At 40.7% G+C, this 24026-nt stretch overlaps 1 protein-coding gene across 1 annotated transcript in view; it reads right to left on the reverse strand.

The window, feature by feature from the left end:
• The window catches only part of RNF128 (ring finger protein 128), a 74606-nt gene that overhangs the window by 7460 nt on the left and 43120 nt on the right, over window positions 1-24026 (reverse strand). The window contains exons 3-4 of the mRNA XM_044268661.1: window positions 12147-12218; window positions 1644-1726 (exon numbers count right to left, since the gene is read on the reverse strand). Of these exons, the coding sequence (XP_044124596.1) occupies window positions 1644-1726; window positions 12147-12218 (155 nt within the window). The remainder of the gene's footprint in view (window positions 1-1643; window positions 1727-12146; window positions 12219-24026) is intronic.

Consider the following 24026-nt stretch of genomic DNA (forward strand, 5'->3'; position numbering starts at 1 on the left):
GAGGCCGCTACCCTCAATATACTACAAGAAAATTTAGACTAGCACATTCATATTCACAGGTGCATGGCCATCAAGGAAACATAGTTGATAAAAAAAATATATATATAAAAGAGATTATATATATATATATATATATATATATATATATATATATATATATACACACACACACACACACCTTTTATATATATATTTTTTTTTATCAACTATGTTTGCTTGATGGATATGCACCTTTGACTATGAATGTGCTAGTATATATTGAGGGTAGCGCCTCTTTTAGACTGAGCAACACCCATCTGCCTGGCAGTGTCTTACTGCCGCCCATTACCCAATGAACGAGCAAGTGCTCATTCATCAGACAATCCAGGTTTTTAAGCTGGTTTAAAAATCATTGTTTGCCGGCAGCAAATCATACTTTCTAATCACAATCTGCTGCCCGCAAACAACTCGTCAGTATGGGGACAAGCAATGGCATTAACAATGGCTCCTCCTTATACTGTGGAAGAGATTGCTGCATATAATAGCAGTGGTCTCCTCCAGTAACAAGCAGGCAATTGCTGGGAAGGAACGCTTTCCTCTTGACAATTGCCTGCTGTATCGCTGTATTTAATACCTACATGCAGGGCGAACTCTCCTTGGGTCTCTGTTTCATGGCACACCACAGTATTATCCAAAATAATGTAATTACTGTTCCCTGCCTGCAGATGGCACTGTTCCCACAGCTTCTTATGGAAATGTCCATCTGTGGCCATAATACTTGGGATTGATTTATTTTTCAGTTCTTTTTAATCAAAGTTTTATACAATTTTCCATAGAGCAGGGGCTACAAGACGATCTTGCCTGTATCACCGATCGCATGATTGAAGACCGTTGTGTAGCCATGACTCTATGGAACTTAATGAGGAGTTACCCCAGAATTTTAAAAATAAATAAAGCAGTTTTTTTGCGATTCTGGGGTGCGACAACTTGCGAGTCACACTGCGACCCCAATTCAGTCACATCACTGAAGCAAGCCACCTTGCTCCTATACTAGTGTATGCGTAAAATAAAATAAAAATAAGTGTTTTTTTTTTCTAATAGCAAAAAATAATAAAAATAATTAGGGGAATGTATACTTTTTTTGCAACTTTTGTGGTCTATAGAACCAGTCAGACGGCTTCTTTTATTTACCAAGGTAGCATTTAAAATTGAAGCTCGAATTGGTTTTCAGATTGTTTTGAACAACTGCTTCATTTTTCCTTTGCATTAATTTTGGCAAATCTCCCCATCTGTGTCCTCACATTACAAAAGGCCCACATTCACTCATTCAGCAATTTCCATCTGAACCCGCATGGTCTTATTTTTCCAAAATCAAAAACTAGAGGTCACTTAAAAAATAGTTATGTATTACACAACTAAAGACCTCTTTACACGGGCTGATCATTACTAGGATTTTGCATTATGTCAGCATCGCATCCCCTGTTTACATGGACAGATATGCTGCCAACCTGCAAGCATTTTTATGTCCACGTAAAGCATCAGCGAACAATCTAGCGTTTGCCCATTTTGTTGGCTGCCCTGTTTACATCGGGCAACAATTGGGCCTGTCCTAAGGATTGGCAATCAATTCTGTAAATGCTCTTACTGCTGGTGGATATACTTACTTGCATGTAAGGATGCGCACAACATCATTTGCTTTGTATGCGTCAATACAAACAGCACAGCTATCACCATCTGGACCAAGCACCTGAGGATAAGAAAGCAATAATTATTAGATTATATCTCTGCACTGGAAATGAGTGAATTGACTCTACCAATTCAGAAGTTGTCCCAAATCTCCCCCCCCCCCTCCAAAAAAAACAAACAAACAAAAAATTAAAATAAAATAAAAATAAATAAATAAAAAAATGGACAAATGAACGAGAGAGACTAGTATGCGCTCTGGGAAAAAAAATATGCGTTGTCTGGTGGGTACTATTTCTCATTATGGAGAGCACCTAGTATGCATGATCAGCATTGTAATCCTGCCAACGTTGCTCTGCATTTGAAAATCTTGTTATGAAAAAGCATTGATTATACTGTTTGAGGCCATGACCAGGGAAAAATCTGGTGGTCATCTCGTACTGTTCAATCAGTGCATTTTCATAAAGGAAAGCCAGTTTGCAAACCTTTTGGTTTCTTGGATATTCAAATTAGCTTTTCTTCCAAAAACCATGCATACAACTAGCCATACTAGGTGGTCACCCTAATGGCCCTGACAAATTCCATTACTACAATCCCTATCTATGCCACTGCTACTACTTTCATCCTCTTCACCTCCTCACTAGGCCACTGCACACATTACATTTCGTGTGAGTGTGCTTTTTATACAACCTTCTTTTCAGTCATGAAAACAAAGTGTGATCAATCTGCCAGTGGCATAAGTTATTATTTATAATAGTAATAATAATATTATAATAGATGAGCGAATTAAAGCCGACTTAGTGGAATTCGATCCGAATTTCAGGGAAAATTCGATTCGCACCCAAGCCAAATTTCCTTGCACTTCGTGGTAACGAATCTCATTTTTTCCTAAAATGGCTGCTGCACGTGTGAGGACATGGAGAAAGGAACTCTGGGAAGGCGGGATCACCCACAATGCCATGCATGCAGCCAATTAGCAGCCAGCCCTGTGATGTCACAGCCCTATAAATAGCCTCAGCCATCTTGAATTCAGCCATTTTCCAGTGTACTGAGTGCAGGGAGAGACGTCAGCAGGTGCTAGGGACAGTGCTCGAAAAAAAAAAACCTTCATTGTGCTTAAAAAAAAAAAGATTTACAAGTGCAGGGAAAGATTGTTCAAGTGTAGGGAAAGGATAGGGAGGAATCATTCCAGAGCATTCATGTTGAACAGGGTTCAGTAGGGGAGTGTACAGCCTGGGTAATAGGAACAATCCTATTACACCTTGCTGCACTGACTGGAGATCCAAATTGCCATTATACAGCTCTGTAATTCCAGCAAACCATTCTTATTAGGGTGCAAGTGCTGTTTGATATAGGCATTAACAGGGTTTATTACAAGGAAATATTTCTATATCTTATTTGCTCTTCTGCCGCGCAGTTATATGTTCTTAAGCATTTTAGGGCTTGTATTAGTGGGAAAAAAGGGCTTATTATCCATTGTGTGGTGAAGTGCGAAAATTACAGCCCTTTTTGTCATGTATTAGTGGCAAAAGTAAAATATATTTGCCGTTCAGAGGTGCAGTTACATGTTCTAAAGCCTTTTGTGTTGTGTAAAAAGTTGAAAAATAAGGGCCTATTTGCCGTTTAGTGGTGAAGTTATATGTTCTAAAGCCCTTTTTGGCATGTAATTGTCACCGCCAGTTCTGCGAGAAGCTCTGGCAGACGTTCTTCTCTACCTCTTGTATGATTTTCTCTGTTTTGGTTTCACTTTCTCATCTCCTTTCCTTCTGCCAGGTGTCACTTATTTAGACATAATCGTCTTCCTTTATATTCCCTCCCATACTGCCTCACTTTGCGGTTTATACTACTTCCTGGATGAAGTGTTCACTGCTGGAGGCTGCGTCTGCTGTTTGCTCAGATAAGTCCTTTTACTGTATTGTGTTTGCTTGCTGGCTTGATTCTAGGTGACCCAGACTCCCTCCGTATTAAGTGCAGGGAGCCGGTGGTCGTGTCCCCTCACTATTATAGGGTTTTCAGGTGTCACACAGGCTTAGGTACGTGGGCATGCAATAGTCTACCATCAAGACCCTTGTATGTGCATAGCAGTCAGGGAGAGCTCTTAGGGTTTTATAGGGCTCACCTATAAGCTCCTTAGTTTCGGATCAAATCAGTTGCTCGTTTATTTATAGGTTCCAGCTATCTGCAAATATCATCCATGACAGTAATAGTGGCACAAAAACGTATTTGCCGTTGTATGGAGAAGTGAGAAAATTACAGCCCTTTTTGGCGTGCATTAGTGGTAAAAAAAAGGGCTTATTAGCCGTTGTGTGCTGAAGTGAGAAAATTGCAGACTTTTTTGGGCTATTTCCTTTTTATTTATTAGATCTAACAGTATGTCAGACAGAAATGTCAGGCCCTGCACAGGGGAGTGGCAGAGGCCTAAATGTTTCTGGCGCAGGCAGAGGTTGCAGCAGAATAAGGGCGCGTAGCAGCAGAGGTTGCAGCGTGAGGCCTGAGCTCCTGGTGTCATCTAGCTATCGTGTTTTGACCAGCAACCCAGCGGTTCTTAAATGGTTGACTCGGTCATCTCCATTTTGGATCCTCTCCTGTTTTTTTTTTTTTGCATTAGCAATACTGATGGATTACTGACCAAATGCTGACCGAGTGAAGGCGGATGCTCCACAGACAGGATCAGTTTTTTGGGGGTTATTGTTCTGATGGATCAGGGAAAGGGCAAAATAATCAGCGACGTCAACACAATTTACTGCTGACACCCTCTCCACTCTGTCGCGGGGCTCTACTTGTATAAGCTTTTAATAGAACAGGTTCTGTAGATATCTATGTGGAATCAGCTGACGACAGTGTAAAAGGAGCGCACTTCTTGGCTCCAACATCAACCTGTAAGGCCGAATTCATACTTGAGTTATTTGGTCAGTTTTGGCCCTGTGACTGCCCAAATAAGTGAAGTGCGCAGTGATTCTAAAAGCGACGCCTGTCATCTGCATGTCATACTGACTGACAGTATTATTTCACTACCACAGCAGACTCCCTATGTGTGTTACTGCAAGGCACAGTGTTCTACACCACTATAAAGGCTCTCTGCAGCCCGGAAATAGACGTTTAACGAAATATGCAGCAAATATATTTGGATCGAACCAAATGTTTTCCCAAAAATTTGGCCAACCGAATTTTTGAAAAACTCGCTCATCTCTAATTATTATAATAAAGTGTCCTTTCATTTTTTCCCCAAATTTAACTTGTACTACCCTATAATTTAAAAAGGGAGACATCCAAATGGAACAATCCATTAGGGCTAAGGAAAACCTAGAATTTTTGTAGTACTGCTTCAGGAATGATTTGAACTAGTAATTTCACAGAGTTGCATGCAACTTACTGGGGGGTGATTAACAAACCTTATCCTGATTTGCTGGCATATGAAAGTCACAAATATTTGCATAATTGGCATTTGGCGACTTTTTATGTTTCTCGCCACCATTTTAAAAAGTGGGTGGAGCAACCCAACGTATTTACAATAATGTATATCCGAAAATTGATCTAATGATGACTGATTTAAGCGAGCTTTTAGCTGGTTCAGCTTCTGGCATACAAAGCATGTGTAATGTGATCCTTCTGCGGAGCTAATCTGTCCCCTAAAGGTTTAAAGGCCCTTTTAGACGAATAGATAATCTTTCAGGTAATTGACGCCACGAGTGACGTACCAACACAACGCCAATGATAACGACAAGCATTTACATGCAGTGAGAATTGTGTACAAATTCTTTCATATTCAATCATATACTTGCTTAAACGATGATCATTGACTGTTTAGTCATGATGACTAGACCGGTCTGAAGTGCTATGATGCACATTTACATTACCACAATTCATTAACAACAAACCATAAGGTACTCATTGGCATTAACAATTACACAAGCGTTGAATGTGTTTTTAGTAAAATCGTTCAGTCACTACATACATTCACATCACCCGATTAGAAGATCGTCCACCATCAATCTCTAGCCAGGGGCGGATTGCCCATAGACTACAGGGAAATTTCCCGGTGGGCCGATGCCCCAGGGAGCTGCCCAAGTCCTCCTCTCTGAGCTCTTAACAGTAATTAATGCTGTGAGAATCAGGTACCCATGTACCCAGCCAGCAATCGCACATACCCTCCTAAATTCAACTGCTGTGGTCCGCACCTGACTTCCTAAGCCCCCTTCTCCATAGACAACTGGAGGAAGAGGACAGAAGATGGCAGCTACAGATGGCCACCACAGATGGCTAGCTTTTGGGGCAGTATATTGTGCTACACAGTTTTTTGGTTCTGCTGGGATGGTATTTTGCACTATGGTATTGTAGACCCCGCCTACTTGTGTTGCCCCGCCTTCTGTTAATTTGGACCTGCTTACAAAATGAGGCCACTTTTAGTTTTTTAGGGTGACTTTAATTACCCATCTGCCCCTGTCTCTAGTGTTCAAATCGTAACGATTATCTACTTGAGTACCAAATGAGTTTTAAGACAGTTTTCAAAGTGAAGAGCAATAAGTTGGGGGAAGGGGGAGAGATAAACAGCTGATAACATAAAAACTAGATATTTTTCACTGATGAGACATATTACAAAGTTTCTTATGGTCTCTTGTACTATTGATTTATGCAAAGTTGTGTGAAAAGTTAGTAACCATTTAGAAGTGGTAAAATCTCCTCACTACAAGAAGCCTGTGTGTAGCCTCAGCTTAAGACAGTTGAGACATAAATTTGTCTTAGTTTTGTTATTTTCAGCTTTTATAGCATGTTGCCTTTTTTTGAAGCAGCTTTTAATCCCAGAAATATTTGCTTTTTCATATACAAATATAAACTTTGCATTGCCAATAAGAAAAATTAATTAGCTGGCTATACTTGTGTCAGCATCTTCTTGGCTGCACACCCTCATGGGTTATGTATCTTCCGTCACATGTATCAGTGTGCCATTACTTGCTCTATTTATTCTCCAGGGCTTAACAGCTTACAAAACACATGAAACTGTTATGCACCGCATCTCACCTAGCGCTCGGGTTGCCATAAGGCACCATGTGCCGTGACACTAGTGTCTTATTTGTGCCTTTCCGTAGGCATACTTTTAGCTGAGGGAATTATTACGGTGCACTAAAAAAAATAAAAAATGGTACATTCAGCTATTATGTTCTATTCTGCTCCATGGTTTCTTTAATAGCATGTTATGCAAGGCAGGTCAGATCTTTCCTTTTATCAGCATCTATTGAATTGTGAGGCATTAGGGCATCAAATAGAAATTGAAGCTTTATCTGAAATCTTAATGGGTGAAGTTTTGCAGGCAGCAAGAAACTAGTTGAGCAAGTCTTGAATAACAAGTGGCCCCTATGTGAATAGAGGAGAAGTAAATCTCTAGAGGGATCGTTTGCTGAGGTCATAGAGAAGGAAAGCTGATAACTGTAGAGGCAGTTTTACTGCGGTGACTCATGACTCTTTTCCCTCTAGAAAAGCTTTGCTGTTGTTTACATGCAAGACACTGTACATTCATTTACTTGTCTTTCAGTACCCAATTCTCACTGAAAAGTAGAGTTTTTTGTTATTTTTTTATATTTCTTGCACTAGGAGATGGTCAATAAATGATATCCATTTCTTGCAATCGTCTGTAATAAATTTCACTTTGCATTTCGCCACCATAAGGCAGATGTGAAGCAAAAAGGCAAGCATTGGTAGTAAGATCGCTTGCACACCTTCATGAATCCACTCATGTACATATTTTTATATATAGAGGAGGATCAAATCTCGGCACATAGACGGGAAGCGCCAAATAAATATTGAGAAATACAGTATTTCTATCTCCCGTATGCTGCAATCCAATCCTCCATTTAATTTTAAGAGACACAAAGAAGGACAAATGTTCCGAATGTGATATACAAGGAAAATTGAGAAGATTGCAACTCAATATTTAGATGATACAAACATCTAAAATCAATTCTGATAATCGCCATTACTAGGTTACCAAAAAATATCAGACATGTCAGTATACACCAGATTACAACATGTATTCAGGTCAATAGTAGTTATAAAACATTCAACGTGGATCGGACCCCTAGTATGTCATCAAGGGACAGGATAATCCATACTAGAGAAATGGAAAACCAATCACAAATTAAGGCAATGTTAAGATGACAGAAGGCTCATTGGGAAATTAAAGAATAAAAAATAAAAATCCTCCCCGGAACCACTTGAGGATGTACGCCACCTCAACCTCAAGGTAATCCTGAGATCATCATCCTGTGGGGATTTAAAGAAAACCCCCTAGTCATTATGCGATTTGAAAATCATTATACATTACCAGGTAGCACTAATATTATGGCTTGAAAGATTACAAGGAAGATTTATAAATTTGTCATTTTTCACTTGCGAACCATATATTTTTTTTCTCTAGAATGGAAAGAGCTGAGCTGCCACATGCCTACATACACCTGTAAAGTGTCCATTATGTAAATTAAGGAAAGTAAGGTCTGAAAAATGCTGTAAAGGTTCACTGAAGGCAATGGTCACAAGTCAGGTAGAAACCATATTGTAACAAGTTTTTATACTGTTCAAGTAAAAAAAAGACAAACTGAAAGTCCTATTAGTTGCCAAACATAACAGACAACTACCACGGTTAGGTAAGCTGTAGATGATTGCATGAGTAATCCAGTGTTTGCAGATTCATCATCAGTCTGTACTATGATCAGTATGGAGAGGTCTCACTTTGTGTTACAGCAGTATCACTGGAAGCAATCTGGTTTCTGCAGAAATATTCACAGCAGAAGAGTTTTCTAAAGAACATGCCAATTTATATATTATCCAACATTTATAATGGACAACAGGTGTCCTGTTGTCTATTGTATAGTGTACTTTGTTGATACATTACACGATAAACCAGTGGAGCTGCCAGTATGACTATATTTTGAAGTGTTGTTAAGGAGGTTACAAAATGACATTTAATTTGCAGAATCCAAGAGGTTACATGTGTCCTACTGTGTTGAGACATTTTGGATTGTTTATGGTGCTCACCGTAGACTGGTGAGGACCCTGGTCACATGTGGAGATGCAGTGCCACACAAGCTCTGTGCTATGGTGGAGCCAGAGTATGTAGTGATCTGTTTTGATGCGCCTTGTGGTGTGTGTGTGTGGGTGTTGAGAAGTACAGAGAACCTGACAGTTGTGTGAATAGTATCACATGGTACTCACTCTGCAGCTCAGAACTGAATGAGATCTGTGGAGAGGAGATGGACCCGAAAGCATTTGTTGCTGTAGTGGCAGAGACCCTGAGAATCCTGCTGACTGGTCACAGACCCATACCTGGATCAAGAGTCTGCTGTTCTGTGACCGGAGAAGAAGACCCTGTGTATAGTACAAGTGGTTTCAGACCACTTCCATTGTATCAAGTGAGGGCGGAAGCCATGCCACCTTGCCTGTATGACCAGAGTGTCACAGTGCCTTCTGGAGGTCCTGTGTGAACTTGTACCATAAGAATATCAGATACAGTAAGCAACAAATGTGCCCATTGGAGACTGTAACCACCAATCTGTGTTCCCCATTAGAGACTAACCACCAAGCTGTGTGCTCGTTGGAGACTGTAACTGCCAAGCTGTGTGCTTTTTACAAACTGTAACCACCAACATATGGGAGTTACTCCTACCTCCACCTGTCTAAAGCAGTCTTTAGACAAGTGGAGGGAGGAATAACTTCCATGTGTATATAAAAGATACACCCCCGAAAGGTGGGACATACTCCCCTGACGAAGCGAAGGTGAAACCCAGGTCGGGCTCTAGATAGGATTCCGGTCTAAGTACTTGATATGCCTGTGTCTTATGATCTTGTGAGTACAATAAATGCTTATTTTAGGATATCTACTGTGGTGCTTCACTATCCCTTGCTCCTCTGTCTTATTTATAGGAGAGACAAGTGGAAACGTGATTTGAAGCACTGTTTGAACAGTGATTGGTTGCATTGTGAAGTGTCAACGTCCCTTGGAGTGGTCGGACTTGCATCTGTTGGGAGCAGCGCTGTTTTTACTTTACCTTGGAAATTGAAACTTTGTGTGAACAGGATCCACCACACCCGAAACTTGCACGGCTCATAGTAGGATTGGTTGAACTTGATGGACTTATGTCTTTTTTCAACCATATTAACTATGTAGGATTGACAATTTGGAATTTTCTGTTTTATTGGATAGTGCTTCATGTCCACACAACCCTATTGACCATAATGGGATGCGGCAGGGATTTGGACACTCCAAAATATCAGTTGGGATTTGGCATGACAAAAATTGCTACACGCAATGTTTTTGTCTGGCCAAATGCCAGCATATATTCCAGGGCGCGGCTGGAACCCAGCCACATCCCATTATAGTCAATGAGGTCTGGTGGGTATACAGCACTAACCAGCTATGCCGGATCCAGAGAACTCCAGCAGGTTGTTCTCTGCCAGAGAAGCCTGCCAGATTTCTTTGACACGTGCAAAACTAGCCTAACCGCCAAGATGTGTGATCAATCGCTAACTACCAAGCTCAGTGGCACTTTTTGTAACCACTATGCCTTGTCAAAATTCAGTTGAACTGTGCTATGTACATATCCGTTACTGCACCACCCTTGAGTGGGTTACTATGTCAGGCTCAAGAGACACACTAAAAACTGACCTTCTTTCAAGCAACCTAAATTTACGTCAGCAGATGTAACATTATCTCTATGAGTAAAATCCAAAAGGTTGGTTTCTTGTAGTTTTAAAGGTTCCAATCAGTTTGTTCCAAATTCAAAGTTTCTGAGATATGGAAATCTCTAAAGGCAACCAAAACATGCCGACATTTTTTTTATAATGACACTTTACAGGGGTTATCCAAACCCTGAAATGGGGCAGCCTGCCTGAGAGCTCTGGATCTGGCACTATTGGGTGCTACCCAATACCTAACAGCCCCATTCACTATATTGGAGGATCGGTGGAAATCTGGCCACAATCCAGCAAACATGTCGAGAATTGGCCAGATTTAGTCCAGCTGATTCTGGGCATATTTTCAGGATTGGAGCTAGATCTCCACCGGTCCCCATTATAGTGAATGGGGCCGGATGGCATGCAGTAGCTTCCCGCAATGCCAAAATGTAGAGTTACCTGGTGGAACAGCTGTCCAGTTCTCAAAGCGCTAGTGTGAAACTAGCCTTAATACATACTTACCCTTCTGTTGCTCCGCCAATTCTATGATCCGGGCTGGGATCATATGACCGTCCGACTGGCTAGGTGCTCTCCTTCTGACGTTGGGACCGGATGTGCTCCTCTTTCTTCCTGTTCTGCTACATAATGTAGACCTAGCTAAACAGGAAGACAGAGGAGCACATCCGGTCACAACATCAGAAGAGCCTGCAGCCAGTTGGGCTAGATCGCAGAATCAGTGGTGCAATGGAAAGGTAAGTACGCTCAAAGTGTCTTCTGTCCACAGGTTAGCTGAAACAGACTTGGGTACAGGCCTGGAGAACTCTTATGTCATACAGCACTGTGGCATATGTTGGTACAATGTATGAAATTAAGCAATGAGGAAAAAAAAAAAAAAACATGTTCAGGCCCCTTTACATTGCTCAGCAGACAATTGTCTTGAAGGAAGCGTTTCTTCCTGTCAAGCTCCTGAGTGAAGAAGACCTCTGTATTTACATGCAGCGATCTCCTCCACAGTTTAGGGAGAAGTGATCGCTAATGCCATCGCCAGTCCGCATACAGAATCATTATTTGCCGGCAGCAGAGCGCCATTTAGACACAGTGACCTGGTGCTGGGAAACAATGATTTAGGTGACCGCACAAGCGATCCTATTACCCGATGAATGAGCGTTTCACTTGTTCATTAGGTAATCGGTGGCACCTTTTCAACGGTAGATAATCACTAATGAGCTTTCCTACGAATGCTTGTTAAGGATTATCTGCCTGATACTCTGTAATCTGTCACAGGTCTGTTCATTATGGCGATTTTTAGGGTCTATAAGCAGGAGCCAGACCAAACAAGTAATTAAAGCGGTTCCGTGTTTTTATCTGATATGCAGTATCTAATGGCCAATACAATGCGATCCCGAGGTAACCAGATTCAATTTTACTGTAGAAAATCCTGGATTCCATGATAACATGCATTACATAAGACTAAAACAGGGGTTTTACAGGTTTAGCTAGTCTGACCAAAAAAACAAAACAAAAAAAACCTTGCAATAAATTGCTGTCATAAATCCCTGTTCAGAGCTCTCAGCATGGGTCTCAAAATGCGCACAGTGGACGCGTTTTATATATATATCTTCATATATAGGTCATGTACCCAGAGTGACGCGAAGCAGACACAGAGACCTCATCTCAGAAACAGAACGGAAAGCTTTAGTAACAGATAGCAGTGATCCAGTCAAAATGATTTAAATATGCATGGATTGTGATATGGGAAGAATAATGGGTTTTTAGCATGGCATGCTCTAAAGGTCTACCATCCTTCCAGCCAATATTACCTTATCTCCTTGCTTGATGGTGCGAAGCTGCAGTCGGCCAATTGCTTTCTTTGCTTCGTCTTTTAACTTTTTCTGTAGGAAACAAGCAAATCAGTTAAAAAAGGAGCTAAACATTGTACGCTGAAGACAGTCTGTACGTACAAGATTGCTTTACACCCTTCTACGAAGGCAATACACATCAAAACACTATCCCCAGCTACAAAAACCGCTGTGGACTACCGTTTGACTTCCTTATGGTGAGCCGAAAGGTGAAAAGTTATGCCTCCTTCACAAGACTGCCATTTTTTACCAGCCATTTTAAGAACCTAAATCTATGAGGCCATTTACATGACATGGCCATTTTCGTTTTGTTTTGTTTTTAAATGCCAAGTGAATAATTGACATCCAAAAATAGGACATGTCCTATTTTTGACCACTAGATAGACCCCATTGAAAATCGGGCCCATTTTTAACAGCCGTTTTAGACAGAAGTGCAACCCTCTAATGACCGTTAAAACGGGTATGCTATGAAAAAAAAATAATCTAACATACTGACCACACCACAAGCACAGATGGGAACACTTGCTCCGTACTGCAGGCAGCTGCACAAGACACTCTCCGTGTGATCGTGGGACATTGCTAAGCTGGGAGCATAAGGTCCTGCTGCCTCCAATGTAGAGCAAGAGAAAGTGTTCCTGCACTTCACTGTGGGGCGTTTTCTTTTGTTTTTTGGTTTTTGGTCAACACTACCAGAGATGGGGAGCCGTTATTTATACTGGGGGCACACTGAAGGCATCAAAACTATGAATTAACACATGTGGAATTATATACATAACAAAAAAGTGTGAAACAACTGAAAATATGTCATATTCTAGGTTCTTCAAAGTAGCCACCTTTTGCTTTGATTACTGCTTTGCACACTCTTGGCATTCTCTTGATGAGCTTCAAGAGGTAGTCACCCGAAATGGTTTTCACTTCACAGGTGTGCCCTGTCAGGTTTAATAAGTGGGATTTCTTGCCTTATAAATGGGGTTGGGACCATCAGTTGCATTGTGGAGAAGTCAGGTGGATACACAGCTGATAGTCCTACTGAATAGACTGTTAGAATTTGTATTATGGCAAGAAAAAAGCAGCTAAGTAAAGAAAAACAAGTGGCCATCATTACTTTAAGAAATGAAGGTCAGTCAGTCCGAAAAATTGGGAAAACTTTGAAAGTGTCCCCAAGTACAGTCACAAAAACAATCAAGCGCTACAAAGAAACTGGCTCACATGCGGACCGCTCCAGGAAAGGAAGACCAAGAGTCACCTCTGCTGCGGAGGATAAGTTCATCCGAGTCACCAGCCTCAGAAATCTCAGGTTAACAGCAGCTCAGATTAGAGACCAGGTCAATGCCACACAGAGTTCTAGCAGCAGACACATCTCTAGAACAACTGTTAAGAGGAGACTGTGTGAATCAAGCCTTCATGGTAGAATATCTGCTAGGAAACCACTGCTAAGGACAGGCAGCAAGCAGAAGAGACTTGTTTGGTCTAAAGAACACAAGGAATGGACATTAGACCAGTGGAAATCTGTGCTTTGGTCTGATGAGTCCAAATTTGAGATCTTTGGTTCCAACCACCGTGTCTTTGTGCGACGCAGAAAAGGTGAACGGATGGACTCTACATGCCCACCGTGAAGCATGAAGGAGGAGGTGTGATGGTGTGGGGGTGCTTTGCTGGTGACACTGTTGGGAATTTATTCAAAATTGAAGGTATACTGAACCAGCATGGCCACTACAGCATCTTGCAGCGGCATTCTATTCCATCCGGTTTGCCTTTAGTTGGACCATCATTTATTTTTCAACAGGACAATGACCCCAAACACACCTCCAGGCTGTGTAAGGGCTATTTGACCATGAAGGAGAGTGATGGGGTGCTGCGCCAGATGACCTGGCCTCCACAGTCACCGGACCTGAACCCAATCGAGATTGTTTGGGGTGAGCTGGACCGCAAAGTGAAGGCAAAAGGGCCAACAAGTGCTAAGCATCTCTGGGAACTCCTTCAAGACTGTTGGAAGACCATTTCAGGTGACTACCTCTTGAATCTCATCAAGAGAATGCCAAGAGTGTGCAAAGCAGTAAATCAAAGCAAAAAGGTGGCTACTTTGAAGAACCTAGAATATGACATATTTTCAGTTGTTTCACACTTGTTTGTTATGTATATAATTCCACATGTGTTAATTCATAGTTTTGATGCCTTCAGTGTGAATCGAAAATTTTCATAGTCATGAAAATAAAGAAAACTCTTTGAATGAGAAGGTGTGTCCAAACTTTTGGTCTGTACTGTATGTATTGGCAGCAGAGAAATAGCTCTCTCTCTTCAGAAAAACATACAGCAAATGACTTGACTTTCTTTCTTTTTTTCCAAAGAGGAAAGACAAAGACACTAATCCCTATCACACTACCCAACACCCTGCAATGGAACCATCAGCTACACTATATCACTATCTAACCTACACTGACTATCTCCCACTAACGCTCTGTATCATATAGATGAGCTAACTAACTATCTAATGTAATTGGATAAGGAATAGGACCCAGATGAAACCACAGAGCACAACAATGTCACTGCTCTCTCTCTCTCTCTCTCTCAGAACTGCAAAATACGGCTGCTGGGGAGGTCCTTATATAGTAAGAGGTAGGCAACTTGTCTATTGGTTGCTAGGGATGTGGCCAAGCTCTGACAAAGATATTACAGCCTTCTCATTGGCCCACAAGCAAGAAGCAGTAGTACTGATGAAAAAAATAAAAATAAATTGAATATTCGCGATTTTGAGTATATAGCACTATATTCAGCATTTTCGCAAATAAGTGCCAATATTCGCGATTAGAGTATTTGCGCTCAACACTAATAAAGTATACACACTAACTTAAGATTTCTAAGTCTGGTGCGATCAACATGCTAGGACTTTGGTTCTGTTGCAAGGAGCCAGAAGGTGATGTCGGCCTCTATTCCCTTCCTTACTTTTTCACAGGACAGAGGATCCCAAAAAGTGCCATTGAAAGCACTCAATTTTACAGACAACGCAAGTACAACTATGTATACTGTACTTAGAATTTCTCCCCAGGTATTGCAGAAGTCATTCATACCATTTGCTTCAGCGGCAGAAAACTCAAATATGCAAAGTACGGTAGAAGCGGGTAGATGGGTAAGGCTCGTTCAGGTGAGCACTATCACTTGCTGACACAAGAAAATCATGAGGGCTAAGTAAAGGTAATGTGATTTTTTTCCCAAGGTCTTCTGCCTCCTCATCCATGGCAACATGAATATTTGGGTTAGTCTGTATATTAGCCATCAGCATCTTTGAATACACATTATAAATCTTCTGCATTCATATCTACATCTTATAAGACCTCATCCAAAATTGACTTCATAATATATCTTGATTTAGTTAGAAGAATCGATTATTCCAATACAAAGCAGAAAATTCCTTGCATAGATCTAGACTTAAAAGGGGTTTTGCAGGGGTTTTATATTGGATGATGTATCTTCAGTATAGGTCATTAATATCAGATCAGCTGGGGCCCAGAACCCAGCATCTCAGCAATCAAATGTTTGAAGAAGAGGTGGAGCTCTATGCGAGTGCTACTTCCTCTTCATGACACTACCCAGCATCTCTGAAGCAAATGTAATTTACTTGAATGGAGCGAGTACTTTTACTACGCCACTGCCGCAAGGGAGATTACACCTAGTTTAATAAAGAGGAAGAAGTGCTCACATGGAGTGCCACCTCTTCTTCCAATAGCCGATTGGTGGGAGTGTGGGTGTTGGATCCCCACTGATCAGGTATTATTAAAAGGGTTCTCCAGGAATTAGGAAAATGAAAATACCTAAATAATCTAATATATAAAGCCAAGTATTTATGTGTGTTTGTACAGTCCTGATCAAAAGTTTAGGACCACTTGAAAAAAATGGCGAAAAAAAAAATCATATTTAGCATGGCTGGATCCTAACAAGGTTCCAAGTAGAGCTTCAACATGCAACAAGAAGAAATGGGAGTGAGACCAAACATTTTTTGAGCATTCAATTTAATGAAAACAACGAATAAACTGAAACAGGCTGTTTTTCAGCTGATCAAAAGTTTAGGACCACGCCTCCAAAAAAAAAACAAAAAAAAACACACACTAAACCCCCCCCAAAACAGAAATCCAACTTCCCAACATGAACTCTATAATGAGTAGCTCCGCCGTTATTGTTTATCACTTCAGAAATTCGTTTCGGCATGCTTGATGCAAGCGTTTCCATGAGGTGAGTGGGAACATTTCTCCAAGGGGTGAAGAGGGCCGCATGAAGGCCATCTACTGTCTGGAACTGTTGTCCATTTTTGTAAACTTCCCTTGCCATCCATCCCCAAAGGTTCTCAATTGGTTTTAGATCAGGGGAACACGCAGGATGGGCCAAAAGAGTGATGTTATTCTCCTGGAAGAAGTCCCTTGTCCTGCGGGCATTGTGTACTGTAGCGTTATCCTGTTGAAAAATCCAGTCGTTACCACACAGACGAGGGCCCTCAGCCATGAGGAATGCTCTCTGCAACATCTGGACATAGCCAGCGACCGTTTGACGCCCCTGGCGCTTCCTGAAGCTCCATTGTTCCACTGAAGGAAAAAGCACCCCAGACCATTATGGCGCCCCCTCCACTGTGGCGCATAGAAAACATCTCAGGTGGGATCTGCTCGTCATGCCAGTAACGTTGGAAACCATCAGGACCATCAAGGTTAAATTTTCTCTCATCAGAGAATAAAACTTTCTTCCACCTTTGAATGTCCCATGTTTGGTGCTCTCTTGCAAAGTCCAAACGAGCAGTTCTGTGGCGTTCAAGGAGACGAGGTCTGAAGAATTTTTTTTGTTTTTGAAGCCCTTCAGTTTCAGATGCCGTCTGATGGTTATGGGGCTGCAGTCAGCACCAGCAAGGGCCTTAATTTGGATCGAGGATCGTCCAGTATATTAATGGACAGCCAATTGGATCCTCCGGCTCGGTGCTGATGAATTTTGGGGTCTTCCACTTGACTTTTTTGTTCCATAACCCTCAGGATCATTTAAGAAATTCCAAATGACTCTTACTGCATCCCACCTCAGCAGCGATGATGTGCTGTGAGAGACCCTGCTTATGCAGTTCAACAACCTGACCACGTTCAAAAAGGGAGAGTTTTTTTTCCTTTGCCATCACAACGTGTGACTACCTGATACGAAGAAAAGGTCGGCACTCCTGATGGTATGATTATCAATATTTTATTCGCCACTCTTGGATAGAAGTGACGCGCGTTTCGGCACGTACAAGTGCCTTTCTCAAACTCATGCAAATGGCAAATGGCAATGAAATGAATATCAACATATGTTTAAATAGCCCACCCCTCGTCACATGATAGAAATCTTCAGGTCATCTGATTCAGACGTCATGTTGGCAAGGCAACCAAGGTATGTATTGCTCTTTAGACAAAACGAGCCATTATAATTAAAGGTAATTAGAATATATTAATAAAGTAATATTTACATATTTTAATTTTCTTAATTCCTGGAGAACCCCTTTAATATCCTGATTACAGTTGCAAGAAAAAGTATGTGAATCTTTTGGAATAATATGGATTTATGCACAAATTGGTCATAAAATGTGATCTGATCTTCATCTAAATCACAACAATAGACAATAACAGTCTGCTTAAACTAATAACACACAAAGAATTGAATGTTACCATGTTTTTATTGAATACACCATGTAAACATTCACAGTGCAGGTGGAAAAAGTGAACCCCTAGACTAATGACATCTCCAAGAGCTAATTTGAGTGAGGTGTCAGCCAACTGGAGTCCAATCAATGAGATGAGATTGGAGGTGTTGGGTACAGCTGCCCTGCCCTATAAATATAAAAAAAAAAAAAAAAAAAAAAAAAAAAAAAACCACAACACACACACACACACACACACACACACGTTCTGGATTAGCTTTTCACACGAAGCATTGCCTGATGTGAATGATGCCTCGCACAAAAGAGCTCTCAGAAGACCTACGATTAAATTGTTGACTTGCATAAATAAAAGTATCTCCAAAAGCCTTGCTGTTCATCAGTCCACGATAAGACAAATTGTCTATAAATGGAGAAAGTTCAGCACTGCTGCTACTCTCCCTAGGAGTGGCCATCCTGTAAAGATGACTGCAAGAGCACAGCGCAGACTGCTCAATGAGGTGAAGAAGAATCCTAGAGTGTCAGCTAAAGACTTACAAAAGTCTCTGGCATATGCCAACATTCCCGTTAGGGAATTTCCAATACGTAAAACACTAAAACAAGAATTAATTTCATGGGAGGTACTACAGAGGAAGCCACTGCTGTCCAAAAAAAACATTGCTGCACGTTTACAGTTTGCAAAAAAGAGCACCTGGATGTTCCACAGCAGTACTGGCAAAATATTCTGTGGACAGATGAAACCAAAGTTGAGTTGTTTGGAAGAAACACACAACACTATGTGTGGAGAAAAAGAGGCACAGCACACCAACATCAAAACCTCATCCCAACGGTAAAGTATGGTGGAGGGGGCATCATGGTTTGGGTCTGCTTTGCTGCGTCAGGGCCTGGACAGATTGCTATTATCGAAGGAAAAATGAATTCCCAAGTTTATCAAGACATTTTGCAGGAGAACTTAAGGCCATCTGTCCACCAACTGAAGCTCAACAGAAGATGGGTGTTGCAACAGGACAACGACCCAAAGCATAGAAGTAAATCAACAACAGAATGGCTTAAACAGAAGAAAATACGCCTTCTGGAGTGGCCCAGTCACTGACCTCAACCCGATTGAGATGCTGTGGAATGACCTCAAGAAAGCGATTCACACCAGACATCCCAAGAATATTACTGAACTGAAACAGTTCTGTAAAGAGGAATGGTCAAGAATTACTCCTGACCGTTGTGCACGTCTGATCTGCAACTACAGGAAACGTTTGGTTTTATTGCTGCCAAAGGAGGTTCAACCAGTTATTAAATCCAAGGGTTCACATACTTTTTCCACCTGCACTGTGAATGTTTACATGGTGTGTTCAATAAAAACATGGTAACATGTAATTCTTTGTGTGTTATTAGTTTAAGCAGACTGTGATTGTCTATTGTTGTGACTTAGATGAAGATCAGATCACATTTTATGACAAATTTGTGCAGAAATCCATATCATTCCAAAGGGTTCACATACTTTTTATTGCAACTGTATTGGTCATCAATGTAAAATCTCTTCACAACCCCTTTAAAAAAATATAAAGGGGCACATTTATTCGGTCTGGTGTTTTAGACGCAGGTCTTAATAAAGCCCTGCACTGGCAGTGGAGCCGCCGAAGTTATGAAGAGATGCAGGCCTCTCTATAACTTCCTTGCCTCCACTTCTAAATGCAAGACAGCTTCCGAGCGGTTTTACATTTTGACCTTTATCTACACCCGAAACAGGCGTAGAAAATGGTAATCGAGACGGGCCTGCCGGCACCTCCCTTTTCCCTGCCCACAATTTTAAACCTGCCATGAGTGCGGCGAAGTTGCAGTTACCGGCGCAACCAACCATTGCGCTGCCATTTTCTCCTGAAATAGGCATATTTCAGTAGAATAAAATCACTGCCAAAGTCTTGTCTGCAGCCACCACTCTGGGGAGCTTTACAGCTTACTGCATGCTGCTTATTAGATTCAATGAATAGCAATATTTATATTGGCAAATCCATATCATATAACTGATACCCATATCAAGGATGTAACTAGAGTCATATGGGCCCCAGGACAAAATTTGTAATGCCATGCAATCCGGATCGCCATGAAAACTTCTTCCATCCATGACTCCTCTGCACTGAATATGCCAGATATCAGACTCCTCACGTTTCCAGCCCTACCCCTACCATTACGCTGCCTCTACACCATCTATAGTCCCCCATATGGTAAATGCCTCCTTTGTTGCCCCACAGAGTAAGTTGTGTAGCCGACTGGGTTTACCTCCGATTCATAGCGGGGAGGTTTGGTTCATATATGGGTTACCCGTGACTCACAACAAACCAAGGGTCTACTCAATGAAAGTGCACTAATTGTCATTTACACTATTCAGAGAAGATACTTGTGCTAAGGGCCAATCTAGGGCTACAATAGCCTGGTGACTCTGTGCAGGTATAAACCCTTATCCTCTCATCGCTATGAACCTAAACCTATGCTGGTAGACGATCTAAGGGGAAGTAGGTTGGAGTCTGGTAATCGTGTTTGGTGACTCTGCCCACCACGTTTTTGTGTTGAATTTAGCACGATTATATACAACATTTGGGATAGGGATATATTTATAATTGTACCTTTGGTTTATGCTCTAATTAAATATCCTATACTGAAATACGGAAAAAGAATTACGAGTTTCTACAAATCAATTCCAGAATTAACCAACTACTGTTTGTGGACAGGTGCATACAACCCAGGTGTAAATATGGATCTGTACAAATGGTCAAATTCCACAAGCGCAGAAGAACGTCCAGAGATAGTCTGTGCCAGTCACTCATATTACAAATCAATCTGTTGTGCTTGTATAGTCTGATATCAGCAGGCCAGCTACCTAACACAAGCATGACAGATAGTGAGTTTCTTCTAGTACTTCTAGACAGAGCCGTCTCTGGCCGACACATTAAATATTGCTTTAACAGATATGGTTAAATTACCGGTTAAATTTACCCAGGATTTATCAGTTTAAACAGCACAAGCAAACTGGTAAAACAAATAGGCGTATTAAAAAGTAATAAAGAAAGAAATGGGATAGCTATGTACAAAAAGTGAATTCTGAAAGTCACTTCTCTAATAAAAACACACAGGTTTCATTCACATTCTGGATTGTTCCAGAAGTGCCCTGAGCAGTACCGCCCTTACAATTGGCAAAATAGCCATACCATACAGTAACTCTAAGTGCCAAACAAAGGTGCCCATTTAATTGGGTCATACAATAGCAAAATACTTATTCTATACTCCTTAATGACCAGGCCTGAAAAAATCTCAATGACAAGCAAAAATTTTTTTATTTTTTTTGTGTGTTCAGTTTTGCCTCTTAGCATGAGGCATTACCAGTTTTAAATTTTCATTGACTTAATGGTCTGAGGCCTGGCATTATGCAGGAGCATTTGTAGTTTTTTTTTTTTTTGCATTGTTCAGGGTTACATATAAATGAAGGTGTAATTTGATATTTTTTTTTCCCCTGCAGAAAGAATGTTATGCTGTTCATGTTTTACACTAAATAACCTGACAATTGAAATGATTCTTCTGGTTATTATGGCTGTGTAGATTCCTAATATGTACTTTATTTTTTATAATTTTTAAATGTATGCACAATAACATTTTATATTATGTCCCATTTTATTTGTGCTTTTTGTACATACACATTGTGTGTGTGTAAATTGTGTGTGTGTATATATTTATACACACACACACAAAATGGGATTATGAGATTACTATTTTATTTGTGCTTTTTGTACATATATACCCATTGTGTGTGTATATATATATATATATATATATATATATATATATATATATATATATATATATATATATATATATATATATATACACACACACACACACACATACATACATACAATGGGATTATGAGATTACTATTTTATTTCACACTTTTAATGTATTAGCATACCCCTGTCACTATGACACAGGCTGCTGTTAGGGCACACTTGGGTTGCCCTAACAGTAGGCTTACTAAACAGTCACCCAGGGGTCCTTTGTAGGTCCTCAGGGCTGACTGCAGATGGCATCCCCAATCTCGGATCAGGTCACTGGGAAAACTGGTGAGCTGACCATAGGGGGTACTCTCCTTTGATCATGCTGTGGTATGGACCATGGGTAACAGCCAAGATTGGTGCTTCCTCCGTCCTCTGCTGTGAAGCAGAAGCCTGTGCTAAAGGTGTCCGTGCACATTAGCCTAAAGTTGATCAAAACTGATGATTTCAACAAAAACAAACGTTCATCGTTGAAATTTAACAAAATATTTTTTGCCGACCAATGACAGATCATTTGCAAAGAAGTCGGCCACGTTTAATAATTTTGTCCGATAGTCTGACAACAGAACTCTTTGAAAGAACTTTCCCAGAAAGATCTTTTGTCATTGTCCTTTTGTCCTAGTATAGCCAGTTTGAGCAACTGTAACGGCCAATATGGGCTAAAACGGGTATAGTTGCATCTGTGAAACAAAAATCACCAGATGTTGCTTGTTTGTTTAGCCAACCAAAATTTGGCAGCTTTAAGATTTTATTCATTTCAGATCTTAGAACATTTTCACCTAAAATATAAAAATGGCCAACATTATAATTGCAGCCCGAGACCACTATGTGTGTATATATATATATATATATATATATATATATATATATATATTAAAAAAAGGGCCGCCAAAAATTCTGAAAGAGGGCCAGCCTGTATTAATGGGTGTATATTTGCCCAAATTACAAGTCACAACCCTATTGCCTCCCATGTTACCAGCAAAGGGCTAAAGGAACATAGTAGATTATTTCAGAAATCCCCTTCAGAGTACTCCTTTTTTTCCCAAGTATTTCTACCCTGATTGTGGGGTGTATATTGTATTCCTGTTCTTTTAATAAATTAATTGCACAACATGAGATTAAAATTATCTTATCTAAAGTATTAGTATTTTGCTGCACTGTACAAAGGTGAGAGTACAGAGGCTTATAAGGAAATCGTAAACATCACGACATAGTGCATTGAATTCTTAACCTACATTCCAGTGGTTTCACCAACACTGAATAGGTGTCTTGCGAAAGAATAATAAAAAAAAAAAATACACAAAATTACGCCTAAGATATCACAATAGTAGCCAAGATTAGAAGCACATACAGGTTTCTCAGGTGTATAGATTTTTGGGTGGACACCATTCCCATGTTACTAGCTAGGCAGTCAAATTAAACTAGAAGAGGGTAGTAAGGTAGAAAAAATAAATACTAGTTTCAGCTGTTTTTGTCCGGCTCCCATAAATCTTGAAAAACTCTAGGTAGCCTCTTATTTTCATCCTAGCAGAGGATTTGGGGTTTTTCATATTTTAAGATCAGGCCTCCTCAACATTGAAACTGCCTGCATCACATTTTGCAAACCCCTCTTGCGGCGCCAAAACAGCTGTGACCCATCAGGTCAAGCACTCTGAAGGTGTCCTGTGGTATCTGACACCACTATGTTTGCAGCAGATCATTTAAGTCCTGTAAATTGCGAGGCGAGGCCTTCATGGATCAGACTTTTTTTTTCAGCACATCGCACATATACTTAACTGGATTGAGATCTGGGGATGCTTTGAAGTCAACATCTTGAACTCTTTCTTATGCTCCTCACACCATTTATTATGTGGTGCAAATGGTCTGTAACAATCTTTTAGGTAGGTGATATGCGTCAAAGTAACATCTACATGAATGCCAGGAGCCAAGGTTTCTCCAGCAAAACATTACACTGATTCTGTTGGTCTTTCTTTCTTCCCATAGTGCATCCTGACTCCATCTCTTTTCCAGGTAAGAAACACACATGCACCCAAACATCCAATAGGATGCTGATATGGCCATTATAGGCACTTAACAGTGGTCAACATGGGCACTCTAACCAATCTGTGGCTAAACAGCCCCATACACAGCAAACTGCAATGCACTACCCTGTTCGGTCACCTTTCGTCAATAGCTAGAACTAACTATTCCAGCTTTTTGTTTGATAGTAGATTTTCTGTGGATCAGACAAGATGGGCTAGTATTTTATACCAATGTGCATTAATGAGCCTTGGGTATAACGTGGGCATCCTCACTTGTAGGCAAGTACTAACCACTGCATATTGGGAACGCCCGATAAGACCTGCTATTGGAAATGCTGTGACC

The sequence above is a fragment of the Bufo gargarizans genome, chromosome 9 (assembly GCF_014858855.1).
Source record: "Bufo gargarizans isolate SCDJY-AF-19 chromosome 9, ASM1485885v1, whole genome shotgun sequence".
In the NCBI taxonomy this organism is placed as follows: domain Eukaryota; kingdom Metazoa; phylum Chordata; class Amphibia; order Anura; family Bufonidae; genus Bufo; species Bufo gargarizans.